General features: G+C 27.7%; 1 protein-coding gene across 1 annotated transcript in view; it reads left to right on the top strand.

The window, feature by feature from the left end:
* The window catches only part of LOC129965619 (collagen alpha-1(IV) chain-like), a 124,879-nt gene that overhangs the window by 266 nt on the left and 103,469 nt on the right, over nt 1–21,144 (top strand). Inside the window, exon 1 of the mRNA XM_056079671.1 lies at nt 1–191. This exon is cut by the window's left edge and continues 266 nt beyond it. Within this exon, the coding sequence (XP_055935646.1) occupies nt 111–191 (81 nt within the window). The 5' untranslated portion in view covers nt 1–110. The remainder of the gene's footprint in view (nt 192–21,144) is intronic.

The raw sequence follows: 21,144 nt of genomic DNA, 5'->3' as shown, positions 1-21,144 counted from the left end.
AATGCTAGCCGGTTGACCGTGTGAAAAAGTAAACAACATAGCATGCCTGAATGCTATACCTGGGGAAGAGGATTGATATCGCTTTATTGTGGTTGATTGATTAGGTAATCATGAAGGTTGCCGAAAAATGTGCTGTGTGCGTTTTCATTGCTTGTTTGATTATATCAAACTGCTATTTAGTGGATTCAGCGGTAAGTGGATATAATTAATTTTTATTATTAGATTTAAAAAATTACAGGTGTTTTAAATTGTCATGATAATCCGATGTGAGGTGGTTTGCGTTTAAATATTAGCTATTTGATATGTTCAGAAAAGCTGCTTTTGGGATTCCCTCTTGTTTCTCGCATTTAGACTGGAGAGAATGATCGATAAGCTGTGTTGGCGAGCTGATACTGCTCTCGTCTACATTTTTATTGTTAATGTTTGAAAATAGTGCTTTAGCAAAGTAATTACTGAACCAAACTTTCATGTGAAAAAGGTTCCTAGATTAGCAATTTATTCTCAGTAATTAATGAAATATTAATAATTTAATATTTTTATTAATTATTACGCATTTCATTAATATTAAATTTAAAACTAATATTTTTTTTTACCAAAAAATATCGGAAGAAATTTATATACTTTACATAAATACATGTTTTAGACAATAACAATTTTTTTTTTTTTTTTACTTCTGTTTTAATCTTCAATCTTAATAAAAGAAGTGTCTGTCTTTTGGTATGATGTCAACCAATTTTAACATAAATGACTTTAAAGGATGATGGCTTTTTAAAACTTAAATACAATTTAATTTAAAACATAATATTTCTTTTGTTATGGCTTTCGAAACACTTCTTTATCGGCCTTTTTATTATTCAGAAAATTATCTTTTGATTGGCTTGAGTTTTTTTTTCCCCTCCAAATGGAACAAAATTTTCAAAATTAACTTTGAATTAGCCTGAATAAATATTTTATAAACTTTTTGTTTTATTATTCTTTTAAATCTAAAATTTTTTTAAAAAATGAATAGGTTAATAATACTAAGGCAATTCTAATAAAATATAAAGTTTCTAAAATTGCTTGGTTTTTATAATTTGATATATTACAATTTTCTACTCTATCTTTATAATATTTAATGATGTCGTAATTTCTTAGCTTGGAAATGCTACCCGTTCATCTTTCTCCTAAGTGGAAAAATATTTTGCAATGAAACAAAAAATGTCGCCAAATGTGGCGATAAATATTACTGTTAAGCCAAGAGTCAGATCGTGGGATATTATTGCTATTATCTAAAATCCTACAACAATTAAAAGAAGGATGGGACGAAAATGCATTCTACATCATTTTCTTCACAATAACTGATAGTGAATTGCTTCCACGTTAATCGTTGTAGTTATTATGATATTTACATCAAGACTGCCCTGTTTGAACCTCATAATGCAATTACTTTTTAAACATCCGACAGTATGATATTTTTTAGGTGCAGAATTGCGAGCCTAGGTTTAGTTATTCTTTATGTTTGACACTTTAACCGGAAGTAGCATTGTTAATGAACGTCTTAGAGACGATAAATGGAATGGAAGAAATATGACTTTTAAAGTGCTTTGACTGTATTAGCGTAAAACAGTGCGTTTCGCGTCTCCTCCAGTTACTTGACTGATGCACCAGATATAAATATTACCCTTGCTTTTACTTTTATATACCACGGTTCACTTGAACATAAGATCATTAGTACTGATGAAAAAAGTTTGACGAAATCAGTTTTAGGTTAAACAATTTGAATAAATTCAGCAAAATTTTATTAAACCTAATTATTTGGTATGTGTTTAAGTATAGCTAAAAGATGGGCGAAAGAAAGTTTGAAGTTAATTTAAAAATTGAGATAATTATATAGATAACGTTTGAATTTACGCTTTTTAATACAGATTATTATTATTTAATAGGTACAGTAGGGTAATGAAATAATTAGGTTGTAGTTAATCAGGTAATAATTAATAATCCAATGAAATAATTAACTTTATTGTTACAATCATACTGATGTATCATTTTTTCCTGTTTCTCAAAAAATTATTTTTTTTTTAAATCTATAATTTTTTTTCATTATTGTTACATAAAATATGGTTCGAGTATATAGAATTGTGACGTCAATAAAAATTTTTTGTATGTATATTTTCTACTTGTAAATAATTATAATTAATAAGAAAATAATGGTTATTAGATATAGAAAATTCGAAAAAAATACCAGAAGTTGAATTCATCCGAGCATATATACAGCTGAAATATCTAAATGCCTTTAAACAGATATTCTTTTATTCTTTGTATCTCGGAAATGTTACAACGTTTAAAAAAGTGTAATTCTTAAGAATTTTCTAATCAGCGAATTTTCAAATAAACTCATCTTTCTTCGCTTTTGGATAAGATAAACGCTTTTAACTTTTTTTTCTTTCCTCTTATTATATTATCTCTTTCGATTTACTTTTTGATATTTTTTGTTAAGATTTTATCTTGAGAATTGTTGCATCACAAGAATTAAAAGCTTTAAACTGAATAAAAAAAATAGAATGTTATTTAGAAATTTATTCTCTCGGATTAAAATTTTTTTTATAGAAAATGATTATAAAATGGACTTATAAGTATGCCAAAATAAACATAACTTTAAGATAATCTCTTTACTTTTATATTTGTTATCTAATTAAGTTAATCAGTGCGATGCAAGTCATAGGATCTAACCTTGGCTGCTGAATATGAAAACTTTAATTGCGTATAGAGCAAGCAAAAGGAGCGGAAATGTTTCGGGTTATTTTCACTGATAAAACAAATATAGGCCAGTTTCTCTCAATAAGTATTTCAAGAAGCGATGATAATCCATTAAATATTGTTTTATAATAAATCAGCATTTTAGTCCTAGTGACAAATGGCAAAACAGGTGGAACAAAATTTGTTACGTGAAAGGATTTTAATTATTGACGCATTTTATTTCTAAGAGAGTTGGAACTATTATTATTATTTTAATTTCCAGAGCATCCTCTTAAAGATTAAACCAACAAGAACAGTCACTGTACAGTATTTTTCACATTTATTCATTTTGATCTATTGCTAGTTCTAGATAGTTAATAGTATATCATTATTTAGAAATTGTTATTTAGTTGAAATATTCTCTTAACGACACCTTGCCCCATCTTATATATTGATAAGTATGATAAACGTATCAAATAACAGAATTTTTGATATCTTAGTTCATAATTATCTGATAGAAGAAATTAATTTCATAAGCAAGGATCATTTTGACACGCTTATTTCCAAAAAATATCTCAATCGTCTTTTGCTTTCTTATATGGATTGAAATTACATTAAATGTGATGTGTCATTTAATTAAAAGTAAATTAAATTCATAGAGCAGAGGTTTAAAAAGAAAGGTGAACTAATACTAAAGAACCTAAAAACAAACATTGAAAAGCAAAATAAAATGCATAAAATGGAGAAAAGTGGTATTTTCTAAAGAAAATTATTTTAGATGTATCTGTGCAATTTTACGATAAATCTAAATTCTTAACCAGAAAACTGCTGATTAAAATAATATTAATGATAATAATAATAAAATTTATTATTACTTTTTCTGGAATATTCAAGTAAATGAAAAATATTTTTTGCATTAATATTATAGAAAATTGCTGATTTTTTTAAAGATTAAAATCTTAATGCTGTGTGTGATTGAAGTACTAAAAATATATAATTTTATTAAGAAATCAGTTTTGGTAAAATTAGTCTATTTCTACATATGGCATATAGTCTGAAGAATAAAAAAAAGTTTCCAAGTTCAACTATCTCTCTATCGTGACTTTCTCTCTTTTCCTCTGAACCGTGAAGGCCATTCAAAGGAACCTTATTAAGTAACATGAGATCATGTAGATCACACAGAATAAAAGAAGCCTCTGTCGTGGAAAAGTTGGTATGAAAATGTACTGCTTTAGAGCAAGGTCGGGACACCAGGCTCCAGCCTTTTTCGAAGAACATAGATGGACTCATTTCATTTTTTTCATTTCCCTTTTTTTTCTTTTTTTCTCCCTAGATTCTTTTATACAAAAGTTTGAGTCTGCGGGAGCCTTCTTAAATTTTATAATTCAGAGAATAATTAAATATGTGGATATTTTTATGTTAAACTTTTATTTTATTTAGTTAACATACAGAATTTTATTCCAAACTTCTATTTACAGTTAAAATATTAGAACAAACATTTTAGTTATTTTAAAAATATCATTGTTGTGATAAGTCCAAGAATAATTTTTTAAGGAATAATAATATGATTACTATGATTCATCGTAATTAAGAAAAATAATACATTAATCGCCTTTGCCGACCAGCTGTTTCGCTGGTGATATTTAGTATGCTTTATTTCAATTAAATATCTCGAATATAACTTAATAACCATGATTCCGGCAACAAAACATTTTTGACCGACAAATTATCATAAATATTAAAACCATATTTTAAAAAAATTCTTAATCATTTGTGTTCATTGCGTACTCGGAACCTTCTTAACAGAGACCAGCTACATGATTTCATAGATTTGTTAAAAATGTAATTATTCAATTGATTTCTTTTTTAATTCTTCCTTTTTTCTTTACAACTTTAATTTTTTATTTGGCATGTAAATTTAGATATTAAATAGAATCCTTCATGGGATATAACCACACGATTAAATATTTAACGAAACAACAAACGTGTTTACAGTTTTTTGGTAACAATGTAATCTATTAATGAAAATTAGGCAAAAATAGAATTTTTTTTTTTAATTCTAGAAATGAAGAAAAAATTTGCACCACTATTAAATTATATTAATTAAACTATCAATTTTTTAAAATTTTGAAACGATATAAAATTCATTTTTATGCAATAATACTTTCGAGTGTTATCGTGGGAAAACGCCAACATTTTGCTTAATTTTTAATTAACTGAAATTCTAATTAAAATTTTTAAAATCCCCATCCTTTAAAGTAAATATGTGCAAAGTTTGGTGTTTCTAGGCCAAATATTCTGCCCGTAAAGTTCCAACACAAACACAAGCACTCACATTCATTTTTTTTATTAATAGAGATTATTAATACAAATAATAAAAAGTTATTTTCAAATTTTTTATAATCTAAAAAAATGATATTTCTGTTATATCGGAAGTGGAAAAACCTTTTATGTTTTGAAAAATCATTTTAAATATTTTTTTTATTTTCCATTTGATTTAACATCTTTGAGTATCAGAATATATTTGAGATATGATTATAATATATAAAAATTTATAATTTTCAATAAAATAAAACCAAAATACTTACTTTAAAAATCAGACTTGTCGTTATGTTCTAAATTATATGCAAATGAAAGAAAAAGAAATATTATACTTCATTAAATTGAGGTTTCTGTAAGACTCAGAACTATCAGGTTTTTTCAATCGTTATTAAATTGATTTTTTAAAAAATATGATATAAAAACATTATAGAAAAACTTGTGAATGGTCTAACCATTATCTCCATTTCTACTCGATTTTCGAACGCTAATTCAAACAAAATGTTTAATAATATTCCAGAACTCATAATAATGCCATTTGTTGTTTCGTAAACTTACACAAAATAAATAAATGATTTAAATGTATGATTTAAACTAATGATTTAAATGTATAGTTAAATCATTTGCACGAAAAAATTAATTTAGATTATATTTTCAAATAAATAAATCGTTTTCAATAATTTTCAAAATATTAAAATATTTTTAAAAATCGTTTACGATTTTTATATGCCATTGTAATATATAGGAATCGTTTGCTACGGCAAATTAGCAGGTAAAAAAATTAAGTCAATAAATAGATTAAAATAAAAAAATATTTAATGAAATCATTTGGAATCAAACAACTCTTGAACGAAAGTCTTAATATTTTGCTATTTAGAATTAGCTACAATAATAAAAAAAATATGTCTAAAATTCTCTTAACGATTGAAATTTTCTTTAAATTATAATTTGTGCGTCGAAGGTTACGATTATCACAAAGGAATTGCTTAAGCTCTAATTTTAAGTTCTATAACTTGTATACCAATTAAAAAAATTTCCATGAGAATAAAAACAAGGAAATTATGGTAAGTTAAAATTGAATGATAATTACTCATTAATAAGTCAATCAGATTTTAATTTTTAATTGAATGACTCCACTCTGATATTTATTTAATTTTAGCGGACATTTTTACTTCGTAAAATAAGATATTGTACTAAATTGCCGATCGAATTAATAAAATAAATTGTGTCATGAGACTTTATTCTTTGATCTGAATTTATTATTTAATTGATTAAGTTAAGATTCACAACGAATTTCCTTTGTTATATATCTAGAATTATGTATTGATTTTGTTCGTTTTTATTAATTTTGACAGTAAAGAATTCCTCATCGATTCATTTCTAATTTTCTAGGCAATCATAAAAATGCTGTAAAAGGGCATAAAAAGAAAATTGTCTTCAAGATGTGTATTTTGTGAAGACATTTTTCTTCAACTCGGAACATCAATGTCCTCATTTTTTTTCTGTGTTTATTTAACGATTTATAGCCTTTCTTTCAATAGTTTTATCAGTGGTCTGAGTTTATCAGTTCTAACTTGATACTTTGTGCTCTGACTTTCCAGACATACTAAAGATAACCGAACGAATATGATTTGACTTTATTTGAACGATAAATATGAAATTTATATTTAGGCCGAAGTGAAACTTTTTAAAGTTTACTTTTTATGTAAAACTTTCTACAGCATTTTCATACATATTTTGGACATCACTGTTATTTATTAAATTAAGTGTATATACACACTTGAAACTTCGAAAATCGTTCAAAATATTGAATATTTTTTTTATTGCTTAATGATGTTCTCTGATCATTTAGCTTTCAAACGATACCAAGATGTTGTCAATATTAGAAATATTTCTCGAGTTATAATTATTTTTCTTGAGGTGCTTTCATTAAAAACTCTAGTTACGATTTTTTAAAACTCATTTTATGAAGAATGACATTTTTCTACTATGTTGCTTCATTCAAATAATCATAACTCAACAAGAAATGAACCAAATACAATTATTTATATATCAAAATAATCTGTATGAAATAGCGGATGTTCTGTGCCTCAATCAAAGTTATATTTATAGAAATAAATTTTTAATAGCTATTTAAAAGTTAAAATTACAGAAAAAATCTCGCTTTTTCTATTCATCGTTGATGAAAAATTTTTTAATACAAAACTATATATTTTTATAACTTGATTGAGGCAGACAACATGAAGACTAATATTAGGCATCATTTCCTACTAGAATTGTGTGTTTGTATGAATTAGAATTTAAGATATCATGTTTCAAAAAATATGCTAATTGCTCATTAAATATTATTTAATTAATTAATAATTAGTGTAATATGATTTTTTCTCACTGAAATGAGTTTAAGCATATATTAATGACCTACTGTGCAAAAAACTGGATTTTTTAAGTTAAAATTAAAAAAAAAAACTTCTAGTGTGTACGTTTACCTTAAAAAAATTAATGGTTTTATTAATTGATCCCCATTTTAAAATTCTATTTTCAGAAAATTTGTATATAAATGAATATGATTGACAATAGAATCAAAAGGAGGGAAAAGGAAAATAGCAATAACGGAAATAATAATGATAATAAAAAAAGATGTTATGGAAAAATTTTCCGTTATATATATATATAAAAAAAAAACATGGTAAAAACTTTTTCGCTTTAGGAACTTCATAGATATTAAAATAATATTTTTCTGGTAAAGATAAAAATGAAAATGAATAATTCTTATATGATTTGCACTTTCGCCAGTTCTCTTGATGCCACCATCACGTGGTAAACGTCACAATCTGTAATCACCTTTTCATATGTAGTGCTGAAAGTCTTGTACTTTTTGCTTCTGTCAGATGCGCGGTGGATTCCAAAATTAAAATGGTTTGGCGCATTTGATATACATTATATTAATGCATGGAGTACCAAATTCCATTCTCGGATATTTTTGACAGACTTTGTCATAACAAGATCTCCTTAAAAATATTTTAAAAAACCGAAGCAAATATAACGCATTTAATTTTGTCGATGATTTTTTAAGTCATTGTTTTTACTATATGCTGTCTAAAAGACAGGCTGAAGAAACAAGTTGTTTTGACTAAAACAGCATAGCATTTGTTTTCTGATATGTACTGCAAACATGAATATGCAATTGTTTGTTTATTGCAAAGCAATTGCAAATTACCCCATTTATTTTATTTACAACTCGTTTTCGTATAAATTTTATTCTGATTGTATTATGATGTGCCAAAAGTTTCTTTCTCATAGCGCTATGAATGGCTTTTTCTGGCTCTGTTTGTGCAAACATACAGGCTTTTTAATAGCCGTCTATGTCATCGGTTTCAATCGTACCAAATTCTACTACACCCCAAAAAAGTTCTCTTATACATTTGGTGGATTGGAAAGTTGTAATTTTCTACGAGCTCCTTCCTCAAAGCAGAGAGAGAGAGAGAGAGAGAGAGAGAGAAAACACAGCTAGAATTAATGAACCGACGAGGCTTTGTTTTTCATCAAGACAGCGCGAGACCACATATTGCATTAACTGTAAGAGAGAAGCTCTTACACTTTGATTGGGATGTTTTACTGATTCCTACATACTCTCCAGTTCTCGCTACATCTGATTATTACTTCTTTTTGTCCTTGAAAAATTCTCTTCGCGATAAGCTCTTTAAATCCATCAGCGAAATAAAAGGGCACCATGACGATTATTTCTTGTCCAAAAACACAACAATTTTGGAAAGAAGGCATAATGAGGCTTCTTGGGAGATGTAAGAAGGCAATAGAGCAAAAGGGTTCTTATATAACAAAATAAATAATATCTTAAACAGTATTGTGTATTCATTTCATATTAGAAATAGGAAAGAAACTTATGGGACACCCTAATATCTTTCATTTAACCATGTAAGCAATGAATAAGTGCTATTTTGTTTAAGTAACTCGTGCCTGCATTTTTTGTAACGATTTCACTTCTCATTGGACTGAATAATGAACAAGTAATATATTTTAAAAAAAATTTAAGTCAGTTCCTACTTAGGTCAACAAAAAAACATTATTTTAGTTACTTTTTATTAAATAATTACAATTAATATAAATATGTATATGCATATGACAGAATTACAATATTAAGTGGCAAAATAGAAATTGAATTGAAAAAACTGTATTAACATCAATTGTCATCCACTACAAGTTTTATATATTACTTTTATATTATTTAAATTTTTAGTTTGGCGACCATTTGGCGACTCTATTTAAAGTATTAAAAATTAATTAAATTTAATTAATGAATTAATATTTGAAATTACATAATGAATGAAGAATTACGTCAAGTAATATACAAAAAAAAATTTTTTTTATCGAATTCCTACTTTTTTTTTATAATATAAGATATATAACATAACATAAATAATATAAGATATATAACATAACATAAATAATATAAAATATATATGATCGATACGTCAGTAATCTCAGAGCTTGGCGACCATTTGGTGACATGGTGACGGATTTGGCGACCAAATAAAAATTACTGGACAAATTTAATTAATTAATATTGGGAAAAAAACTGTATTAACATCAAGTGTCATCCACTAAAAGTTTAAAAAAATGTATTTAAACTTGAGTGGATGAATAAAAAGTATTTTATTAACGAATGAAAATTTGAACAAGATATTGTTACAAATCTGTAATTTTTCTACCCGGCACGAATAGTGTCATCCTAGGAAAAACCGTTAAAACCCTTTGTAAGATCTGTCCTGTGCGTTAATGACCTGAGAGCTTGGCGACCATTTGGCGACTTGGCGGCGAGTTTGGCGACTAAATGGATCATACTGGAAAGTTCGAGAAGTTTCACGATCCATCTAGTAGGAACCGAGATACACACAGATACGCCCTGATTGGTCTGAAGATTCTAGCTCCGCCTCCCGGAACTATAAAAGACGGGCACTCTGAAGCTCCAGTGAAGTCGTGAGTATCGTAAGAAGTTGTGTGGATCGTCAGAAGTCGTGTGTGAAAGGAGTCGGAGTCGCCGACAAGTAAAAGATTTTAGAGGATTAGACAGCAAGCAAGCTGCTGAATTATAGCGATTAAATGTGTTGCGATTGATTAGCGGTATTTGTAGAAGAAAAATTTTGTAACAATACATATATATATATATATATATATATATATATATATATATATATATATATATATATATATATATATATATATATATATATAGAGAGAGAGAGAGAGAGAGAGAGAGAGAGAGAATGTGAACTAATAGTAGGAATTAAAAAAAGCACTTTTGTAAAATCCTCCTTTTTTTTTAAGTTGAGCTAATTTTATTCGTAATTTATGTAATGCTTCAATATATTTCTTAAAACATAAATAAGGACTTCCTCCACCATCTTTATTTCACATCAATATAAAGAAAATAAAAAGCATGGAAAGTTTTCTTATTTGAAAGGAGACAAAGCATATTTGCTTGCATCTAATTCTTTATCATAAAATACTGTTTTTCTTGTTGAAAAACTTCTGCAGTAATCTCTCAAAATGGCGCTCAAAAATTAAAGGCGTGTCATGAATTTTATTTAAAAATTCTATAAATTGGTTACTTCATCTACACTATACAGTGGTGTAGATCTACTTTTTGACCTTTGTAAGATATAGATAACATTTTGCTTATAATTCCAAACAATAGAATAAATTTTAGAATGTTTTAAAATATAAAAAATTCTGAATTTCAGAAAACTCAACAATATTTATTTATAATAATGGCAATTTTATAATAATTTCTTGAATAACTGTATTCTGGTGGATAATAGAAAATTCCCCGTTCTATGAACCTTGGCGGCCTATTCGTTCTACCAGTCGAAAGGAAATTTCAGATATTATTATTTGAAGTTAAACGCACGATATTGTGGTGGTTTACAACAATAAAGTTCTTGTGGTTACAGCAGCTACAACGAAAAAAAAAATCGATTGACAAAATACTTTTCCTTTCTGCGGAAATCGATTAGCAAATTGAAAAATCGTATATGTCTTTGGAACGATGCATGTGAAAAGAGAAGGATTTTTATTTTTTATTTTATTAGAATTATAAATTTTCAATGTAGTTCACCTTTACAGACGATCATGCATTGCATGCGGGAGTTTGTTGTCAACAATGGCGAACATAACATCGTTAGAGGAATCTTTTTTAACTTTAAGTTTTATGGCGTTTCCCGAGGATTCGATGCGTACGCCTTGGATTCCAGATAGTTTCAGAACCAGAAGTCAAAGAATCGCAGTGACCACGAAATTACAAAGTTAAGGGAAATGATTGTATCATCAAAAGCACTTGTCGAAGACTTGTCGTCCTGGCTTGTTGAAGATTGTCAATTTGAAAACCTGTCCGAAGAAATAGTCTTTTCACTCTACTTATTAAAGATCTATTAAAAGTTATGACTTTTACATGGTGTTTTATGATTAGTGCTTCCACTGTCTATTCATATGAATTGTATAAAGAGCGTCGATATCAGTGGTCCTTTTCCATGATCTTCTTTGAAAATATTTTACGCAGGAAATTTTTGTATCATTCCAATGCCATTAATGGGTTTTCAATGCTCTGATCAATTTGCGCTGAAAAAATTTCGAATTTTTTTCGCTATAACAGTAATTATGAGAGATCTATTATTTTAAATCATCACAATCTTGAATGCGCACTTTCAAATATTAATACTTGGAATTTCTTTTCCATTGGTTACACGGATGGGCCTCTAGAGATTAACAATTCGGGGAAATTTTTTATGATTCGCCTCCATATAGATTTCTTCATTCTTGAATTTTTATCTCAGAACCTATTACACTAAAATGGTATCTTTATTGTCGGATATATAGCAAAATTTTAAATAAATTTCTTGTAATAGACAGAATTGGATAATAAGATGCATATAAAGATGTATAAAGGTTATTTTCAGTCAAAAGTAAAAGTATAAAGTAACTTTCACATTGAAGAAAGACTGGATGAAGTAATTTCTCACAGATGAGTCAACCACTGCCCAATCCTAAGTCAAACTAGTCAGTTACTTTGTGCAAGACCGAGAAGACCTCGAGTTGCCTGATATTTTAAATAGTTCTGCTGAGCAAGATAAATAAATAAATTAATAAAATACATGAATAAATAAAAAAAATAAATAAAACTGAAAAATGAAGGCTTGATAAGCAGTTTGTCGCATTGTCATGAAGAGTATTAAAATGTAGAGAAAAATAATAGCAAGTTTATTGGTTAAGTTGCTGAATTGGTTATCCAAAGTGGTCTTTAAATTAAACTTGCACCCAGACATATTTCCAGATTAGGGGAAGTTGGAACACGTGCGTTTTGCGTTTAAATAAAAAAAAATTATTGCTCTGAAAGAAAGATTTAGATAAAATTATTTTATATACTGAAAAGATCTATAAAATAAGTTTTCGAACGTTATAATAGCTTAATGAAATCAGAATTAAATTTTTTAAAAGTGAAAATTTAGAAAAAAAAATTCTTTTAAAAAAATGTGAGCGAAATTTTTGGATTAGGAGTAAATTTTAAAAATAAATTTAAACTTTTATTTTTAGAATAATAAATAATTTTTCATTAAAAAAAATTGAAATTTTGAATTTTTTTTTGGAATTTTACATAATTACGTGTTACATAGAAGAAAATAAATGGAAAAAAATTCAGATCCATATCTGCATTATTTTTTAATTTAATTTTTTTGAAAAAAATCGACTTTATTGGAAAAATAGGATTTCCAAAAAAAAAAAAAAGTATTAAGTAATTTTCTATCAATTATAATTACTCGAAATTAAAAAAGGAAATTGTATTCTAAAAATGTTATTCTGCGATATCAGATTGTTTCATAACAGTCGATTTTCAGTAAAAAAAAAAAAAAAAGTGCTGAAATTAAATTTTAAAAAAAGGGAGGGGGGGGGGAATCTTGAGGCTCTCCAAGTATAATCATTAAGTGTTTCCAAGTATAATCATTAAGTAATGTTTGCAAATTGTAATCATTAAGTATTGTTTCCTAAAATTACTTAATGATTAAAGTTTGGATTTAATAAATAATTGAATTTGAATAAACAAAACGTTTATTCAAATTCAATTTTCATCACTATTTAAAGCTCAAATTTACAGGCTTGTTTTGGATAGAGAACTGAAGAATTTAAAACAAATATATGTATTTTTCATCTCAAAATACTATTCAATTAGGCTAGAGATAGAATAATTGGGAAATTATTAATTTCATTATTACCTTTTTAGCATTGAAATGGAATGGAATGATTCTGATAAAGTCAAAACAATGTACAAACGAGCAATGTACTGAAAAAGTTCCACTTTATTATACGCCACCCTTTATTGTTATAAAAAGATAGAGATTTTAGGCTGTTTCAAACAAACGGTTATAGCCATCTCAGCTGTATAATTCTGAATAACACAGTTTAGCTATGCAAAGAGTATAAATTCTGCAATGCCTTTTCTTTACTCCTTAAAAGGACATCGAAATTTATGTTAAACATGCTTGCATAAGTCTACTCAATTGTTATTTAGGTGGAGTTTCTTTTATTTGTCTATCGACAAATTAATAACTGAATCAAGCATTTGTTTCTCTCCTCAGCGTTAAAGGACAAGTGTAGGTTTTAATGTATGCATAAATAAAAGTGACTATGTGAATTTTTGAAGTAAACAATATCCATTAGTAACGCTGTAATCTTTTTTAGGTTTTTAATTTGTTTCCCTTTTTTTATTTACATAATTATTCAGACACTTTTCCCGGAAGTTAAAAACTATTGCATAACCTCTGACTTCACGCTGTTTTATTGCATTTTCATTTCCAGATGTCATTTGGAGATTCTGAATTTTTGGATTAGTTTTGAAAATATTATTGACAAAAGATATGTTCTCAATAATATTTTCAAAACGATAATATCACGATAATGTATAATCACGATTTAAAATTTTTCTCGTAATTTTAAAATTGTGATCGTATGATGAGGCTTACAGATAAACTCTCGCTCTGTTACCCATAACTGTTCATCAACCTAAGGGAAGAATAATTAAAGCTATATGGACTTAAGAGTTTTAAATGGAGCACTCAGGATGCCGGGTTTTTTTTTGTTGTTTTTGTACTGAAATAAAATAAATAGATTTTTCTAAACTTAATCCTGATTGTTAACTGAGTGTATGAGGAGAGGAGGGAATGAGTGCTGTGCCGAAACTAAAAAAAAAATTGGTGGATATAAAAGTCTTGAATAATTAAGTAGTCTGTAGTTAAATAATTTTCAAAGATGGAAAAGACACAAGGAGAAATAAAGATGTTCAAAAATGTTATACTATAATTTTGGCTATTGTCTTTCAGGCCAAATTATCCACAGTGGTCATGTGATTATAATCTGTATATAATAAAACTTGGGAATGAGAATTCTTCAGATGACAGTTTTTTAAATTGTGAACTCCAGATAATCTTTTCCTTTTTTATTTATGAATTTTTTAATGAGTAAAAAAGAAAAGCAGTGCATGACATTTTTTTACTTTTTATTATTCATTCCCAACACCAGTTATTTGCAAAAAAAGAATCATTAAATAATAATTAAAATCATCATTGACTATCAAAGTTAAATATTTCATGGAATTTGGAAAGTATAATGGCTACAAATAAGATTTATATATATATATTTCTGAATTTCTTGTCAGAAAAAGGAGAATTTTTTCAATTTCATCTGACAGTTTCAATTGTGGTGTAATTAGGAATAGACTTTTAATGTAGTAAAAAAAGCCATATATTTTTTATCCATTTAGATTGCTATGCATAAACAAATAAGGTTTCTGTTTCAGATATAAATATTAACATAATAATTTTTTAGAAGTAAGATTCATTTTATGAATTCTGATTTATAATCATTAAAATAATATATATTTAATGATAATTATAGATGATATAGATTTATATTTAATGATAATTATAATATCATGGCATTTCTTTACTTTGTATTTCGTCATTTTCTTATATATCATTAAAACTGATCGCCTATTACGTAGATGTGAATTGTTTATCCCTGCGTTTTATTTCAACAAAAGAATTCTTTGCTTTTCTACAATACACTTTTCTTTGACAACTAAACGTGCAATCGGTTTATAAAATAGTCCTAATAAATCCATATTTCATTCATTTATAATTATATTATTATTTCTTTATGTATTACTTTTAAAGCATTCAGGATAATTTTTTATCTGCGTTTTTGCATATTATTATCGCATAAATAAATATACTATAATTGTCTTAATGGACATAAATATTTAAAATACATGAAAGTAATGAAAACTATCAAAATTTTCATATCACTTTATATGTTTCTTGATATATGATGTTATTTTATTTTAATGTTTAGTTTCTTCAAAACTTTTAGTAAAAATTGTTGAATTGAATTATTTCATTGGATGGTAACCATTTAAAATCTTTTTAGACCTGGTAACTTAGAAGCTTTTCATAAACAAAAACTGTATTTAAGTTATTATGAATTAATATTAAACGCATTAATTTATTCCTGGCTCGCAAATAACTGCTTAATTTGCAAAATCAGTTAATCTATCTAATTAAGCTTATCATTAAAAAATAAAAGAAAATCGAAATTAATTTAAATTCCCTCATCAATTTTACAGCTATAATGCTGTTATGAAGGCGAAATATTATGAAAATTCGAAATGAAACAGTGAACAATATTTACGTTACTGTTTTTCGCTTTTACACTTAAAAATATTTTCAAAATTTTTTTCTAATGTCAAAAACCGGATTGCGATTGTTATGCATTGTCTCCTTGGCATGCCTATTAATTTACTTGAATTCTTGTTAAAGGTAATATATTAAATTATAGTATTTATTGCTATTTAGATCCGCATAAAATCGTTCCCAAGTGATTTATTTTTCAATTAATTGCTACTTTGATCTAATTTTATAATTAGATCAAAGTAGCAATCACTATTAAATATCAAAAGTTCTGTAGTTCGACCTACACACCACATGCCATGGGACTAGATAAATTTATATTGGTATCACATAAATCATTTTGTTTTTTTTTTAGTAATTAATCTCTTCTTATAATAATGGAGAATGTATGTATGCATGTGGTCCTATCTATTTGTTAGTGCTCTATAGGTCATTTCGCTTGATCTACAGCTACAAAATTTAGCCCAAACACACTTTGATGAACGGAAATGCACAAATAAAAATTTTACACCAATATAAAATTTAAAAATATCTATCTTTTTAATGACATCTATTTAATTAATATGCAATTTTTTCCCGAATTTCGACAGTATAATTAAAATATTAATTTGTATATTTTTGAACAATGCTTTTTATATTTACAGTGAAACTCCGCAAATATTTAATCGCCTGATTTTCATTATTGAAAGCTAAGGAAGAAAAATTTCTTTTATTCCTTTTGCAGTTTACATGCGAAAAACTCTGTGCAATTTAAAGATAATCTTGATAATTATTTTTATAATGGCAATATGATGTCATGGAAGTAAGTTCATTCTTTTGGGGAAGCTCATATATGCAGTAAACTGAAAAAGTGTAAAACTATTAAAATAACATGGCTTTATCATCTTTACTATTTGTTGAGTTAATCACAATTCATAAAGCTATTTTGGAAATTTAATTAAAATTAAATAAGTTATATTCCGGTGATCCAGTTGGTTACCAAAGTCGGTTAGTCTATAATATATGAATTTGCTTTGATTCTATCTAAATTAATCGAATTATTTAAACATTGCACTGTTCTAAAACTTAATTTTCATTTTTCAAATAGATTATTCTGTTTTACTTTTATGGTTATTCATTCTTCCCCTTTTTTTATAGTGATTTTAAAACACATAATTATTTTTAATTAGTAAAATAGCAAAAAAGTAGTCATTACAAGCTATTACAATCGCGAAATGAGTGTAATAAGTGGTTTCAAAGGAAAAGAAATTCTTGTTCTCACATGAAACAAATCGCCATTGTATGTTAAAAGGAACCACCTGAGGTCGAACACCGACCTGAGAACTTCAAAACATTCGTCTTCTGAGCAGAGAAAGAAAACAACTTCGAATTAAGTAAGGTAGAATTCTATGCTTCCTCACGTTTTCATGACTTCAGGGGAGTATTGTTGTGATGCAAGAAATAAATGTGTTCCTTTAAAGGAAAAAGGCATTAAAATATCACTCGCATCGGTTAAATCGAAGTTCAGGTGGTTGAATACCTTACAAGGCAATGAGATTCTTTATTATTTTCATTTTATTCTTTGTTCATATGTTAAGGCTTCATAAACATCTTTTTTTCGATAATATCTTAGTTCAAATTGAGAGCAGTTGAAGAACTATTCTATAAAAAATATCTCTCTCTTTCTCTCTTTTTTTTAAATATGAAAATGGATTAATAGGGTTTGTTGCATTTATTATTTATTATTATTTACCGTCTTGCTTGCTAAATAGTATATTGATTAAACTGAACGAATTTTTTTCTGTTTAGGGACAGAAAAATATAACTAATATTAATTATCTTTTTCTTATTATTATTTTAAAATAAAAACAATATGTTTCTGCCATTTTAGCATTTTTTTTTAAAATTCATAACATCCATATTTAGGGTTTTGATTGCTTTTTTTTTCTTTTAATCTGAAATTCAGATTAAGTTTTATTAATCTGATGTGGCTACACATCTGACTATATAATTTATTCAGAATGTTCTTTCAACTTTCGTATAAACTTAATGCAGTTTTAAAATTATTTTTAATTATTTTTTTTACGCAGAACTGCCATTTTAACTAAGAGATTTGCCGTAATCTAATTTTCAATTCACATTTTAAGAAAGGAAACATGATAAGGTATAAAACGTATAAATACAGTAAAAACAATATTCGTTATGTGATTGTTTTGCTGCAAGTAGACACTACAGAATGCCATTTAACTGATAACTCTTGAGCATGGCATGGTGTGGTATTATGTCAGTTTATACAGGGTCATTGGGATACGTTAGTAAGGCGGGGAAAAAAACTGCAAAGTTTCCCTCCTTTTCCCTCAGAAAAAAAGGGTGGTCAAAATGACGCTGTAAATCTAATTGAATGTAGCAAAAGAGTGATAAAAATTTTTTACGATTTTGGCTGTAGGGACATTAGATTATTATTTCATTTTAAATTGCCTTATTATTGCGATTGCAGTCCACATTATTTCATCAGATTCTTCATGTGAACTGCTCTGGATTTGCCATGGGAAGATATTTCAGATGCATTCCCATATTGTGTCCAGTATCATCGATACAAACATGTCATAGACATGATGTAAAAATCGTTCAAAGTGTCCTTCAAAGGAAATTATTGGATCCAGAAGCAATGAAATTTTGTCGTTAATTCTTGAGTAATAGTTGCTGACTGAAAAAAGAATTTATCGAAATTTAATAAGATATTTAATTTTAAAAAAAACCCAAAATGTAACTTATTTCACATTAACTTCAAAGTGTTAATATTGGGCAAAAAAGTGTTTCCACCATTTTAAAATTTAAAAATGAAATTAGTTGATAATAATTTTACAGCAATACAATTTTTATCCTAATATTACAAAATTGTTAAAATTTTTAAGCATATTTTATGATTATGTGTCCTGTTGTTTTAGTTACTGCATTTTCATACTCACACGCGTTGATACAATATTATATAGAATTTTTGAATTCACTTTATAATTGCTATAAGTGAGAATAGGTTTGGAAAATATTAATAAAGATAAACGAATTAAACACAAAATATCATCATGTTACGATATTTCGGACTAGACATTTAAATTTCCTTCAACATGTTTCTCTTCTGGCTTTAATCAGTTAGAACCGAGCACGACTGAAAAAAATGCAATAATAAATTATCTTATTGCGCTTGCTTCCAATTTAAAAAAATCGAAATAAATTTTTATAGCCATTCCATTACAAATATTTTCTTTTCTAAATGTGCGGAAAATTCAAAAACGCATTGTTTGTTAAAGAGAAAACCGCGAAAAAGTTAGAAAAAAAAAATTTTTTTTTCTTCGCTTCTCTCGAATGCAGGGTTTATTTTCCTTCTTCCCCCCTCCATAAAATTATGGTCCTTGGCGTAGTTACGAAATACAGATCTTCGATGATAGCTATTTTACTGAATACAGCGTGCGACTTTTGTCCGAATTTTTTGGTGGGTAATAGTTGGTATTTAGTTAATCTGTAAGCATCCCAAAATCGAATATGTAATGTATGTGGGACGCATTTCTCTGACCGATTTAAACCAAAAATTTGACACAGAACTAACAATTCTATTCACAAATCACATAACAAATTTCATTCACTTAAGTCATTGCATGTACATGAATGCGAAAGTACCGAGTATCAGAAAGGAAACTCTTTCACATATTTAGTTTAAAATTTGATAGAAATCTACAACTTAGATCTTAGAACTGTGTACCAAGTTTTGTTTATTTAGCTCTTTGCATTTTGTAATTGTAGTGTTCACTGGAACTGAGATAGTTGGGTAGATAGATTTCCTTCAAATGAATTTCATTAAAAATTTGATAGAAATCTAAAAATTTGACGATAAGTCCGCATACCAAATTTCATTCGTCCAGCTCAAAGTGGTTTTGAATCATCGTCTTCACAGAGAGATATAAATAGAAAAGTATATTCTTCGGAGAAATCTAAAACGATTCTAATACTTTTTTTTTTGTTTGCAAATTTCTTGTACGAGAAACTAAAAAGTTATGGATGGTATAAAAACGTTTCTGGGACTCCATATTCTAAAAACTAATGCTAACGTTGTTTATGATTCTGAAGTAATTTTCTCTTCTTCTTCTAAACACCGCATAACTAAAACAATTCATTTCACCTGATCTAAGTTACTTCTCCCGTGCCTTCCAATTACGAAGAACTCTTTTAGCGTGACTCCACAGTCTTGACAACCTATCTCTTGCTGCTGTACAAAGCGAGCGACAACCCTGACTTAATGCCTGAACAGTAATCTAATTGTCTCGACGCACTTATTCTCGTTTGCCTGAGTGAAAGTTTAACTTGAGAAATTGTTCCTAGGTGTTAAACGACTATCTTCAACGCATTACTGAGCCGAGCATCTCGTGTTTGTAACTTGAATCTCGTGAGAAGTGTGTATGCCCATCATCGCCCACGCCTCGGCAACAACCCCTCCTACGCTCGGATTTAAAAACAGGAAGAATGACACATATCGTTCGGTCTCGTTAACGTTCTCCAGACCCCTAGCTTGAAATTTGTATTTTCTAAGATAAAGAAGACGTTTCAAAAATCGCAGACGTGGGGACATTTTTAGATGCGGCTGAATTACGACAGCGTGCCCGTGCTTCAGTATACTTAGAATACGATCATGGGGTTTAACTTTGTCAAGGGTTGTGCGTTCTTTGAAGCCGGAAGTAAAAGAAGATGTGGACCAACAATGAAATATTATATCTCGTTGGAAGCTCGTTTAAATTTTCTTAAAAACTCTTGTTGTGAAAGATTGAAATTGATATCATTTCTTTAAATTTATGATGTCTCCGTCGTTTTAGTCAGATACATAAATCAAGTAGTATGTGATATATTCTTTGAGTATTTAATTTTTTAAAATAAATTTTTAAATGTTTTGAAATTACGATGTTTATTTAGACTTTATTTTATATTTTGTATCTAGTGCTAATTTTATTTCCCCCCCTTTGTGTAAATGATGCGACAGGAGGGATCCGCAAATAAAAAATACCGATACGTATCTTTTTTTAAAAATTATAATAAAAAGTCCAGTTTGTATCTCCTGAAATCTTGATGAAGTTCTGTCGTTTTAGAAAGAAAGTGTCTTATAAAAATTTTCAAAACTGAGATACATTCTTGTTATTTTAGAAGAGTAATTCTCTGTTTTTTGATGTTTTATATGGTCAATCATCTGATACCGTTGCATTTATGATGTTCATTTATGCATGCTGAAATTCACATTCTTTTAATGAATATATTTTGAACTGCACGACGGTTCTCCAATGGAATCGGGTCTCGCGCCTGAAGCCATCCGGTTCCGAAGCTGAGACCTTACCACCGG

This window comes from Argiope bruennichi, chromosome 4 (genome assembly GCF_947563725.1).
Source record: "Argiope bruennichi chromosome 4, qqArgBrue1.1, whole genome shotgun sequence".
Classification (NCBI taxonomy): domain Eukaryota; kingdom Metazoa; phylum Arthropoda; class Arachnida; order Araneae; family Araneidae; genus Argiope; species Argiope bruennichi.
Note: the sequence above shows the minus strand (reverse complement) of the source record. Positions and strands in the feature narration are given on the sequence as shown.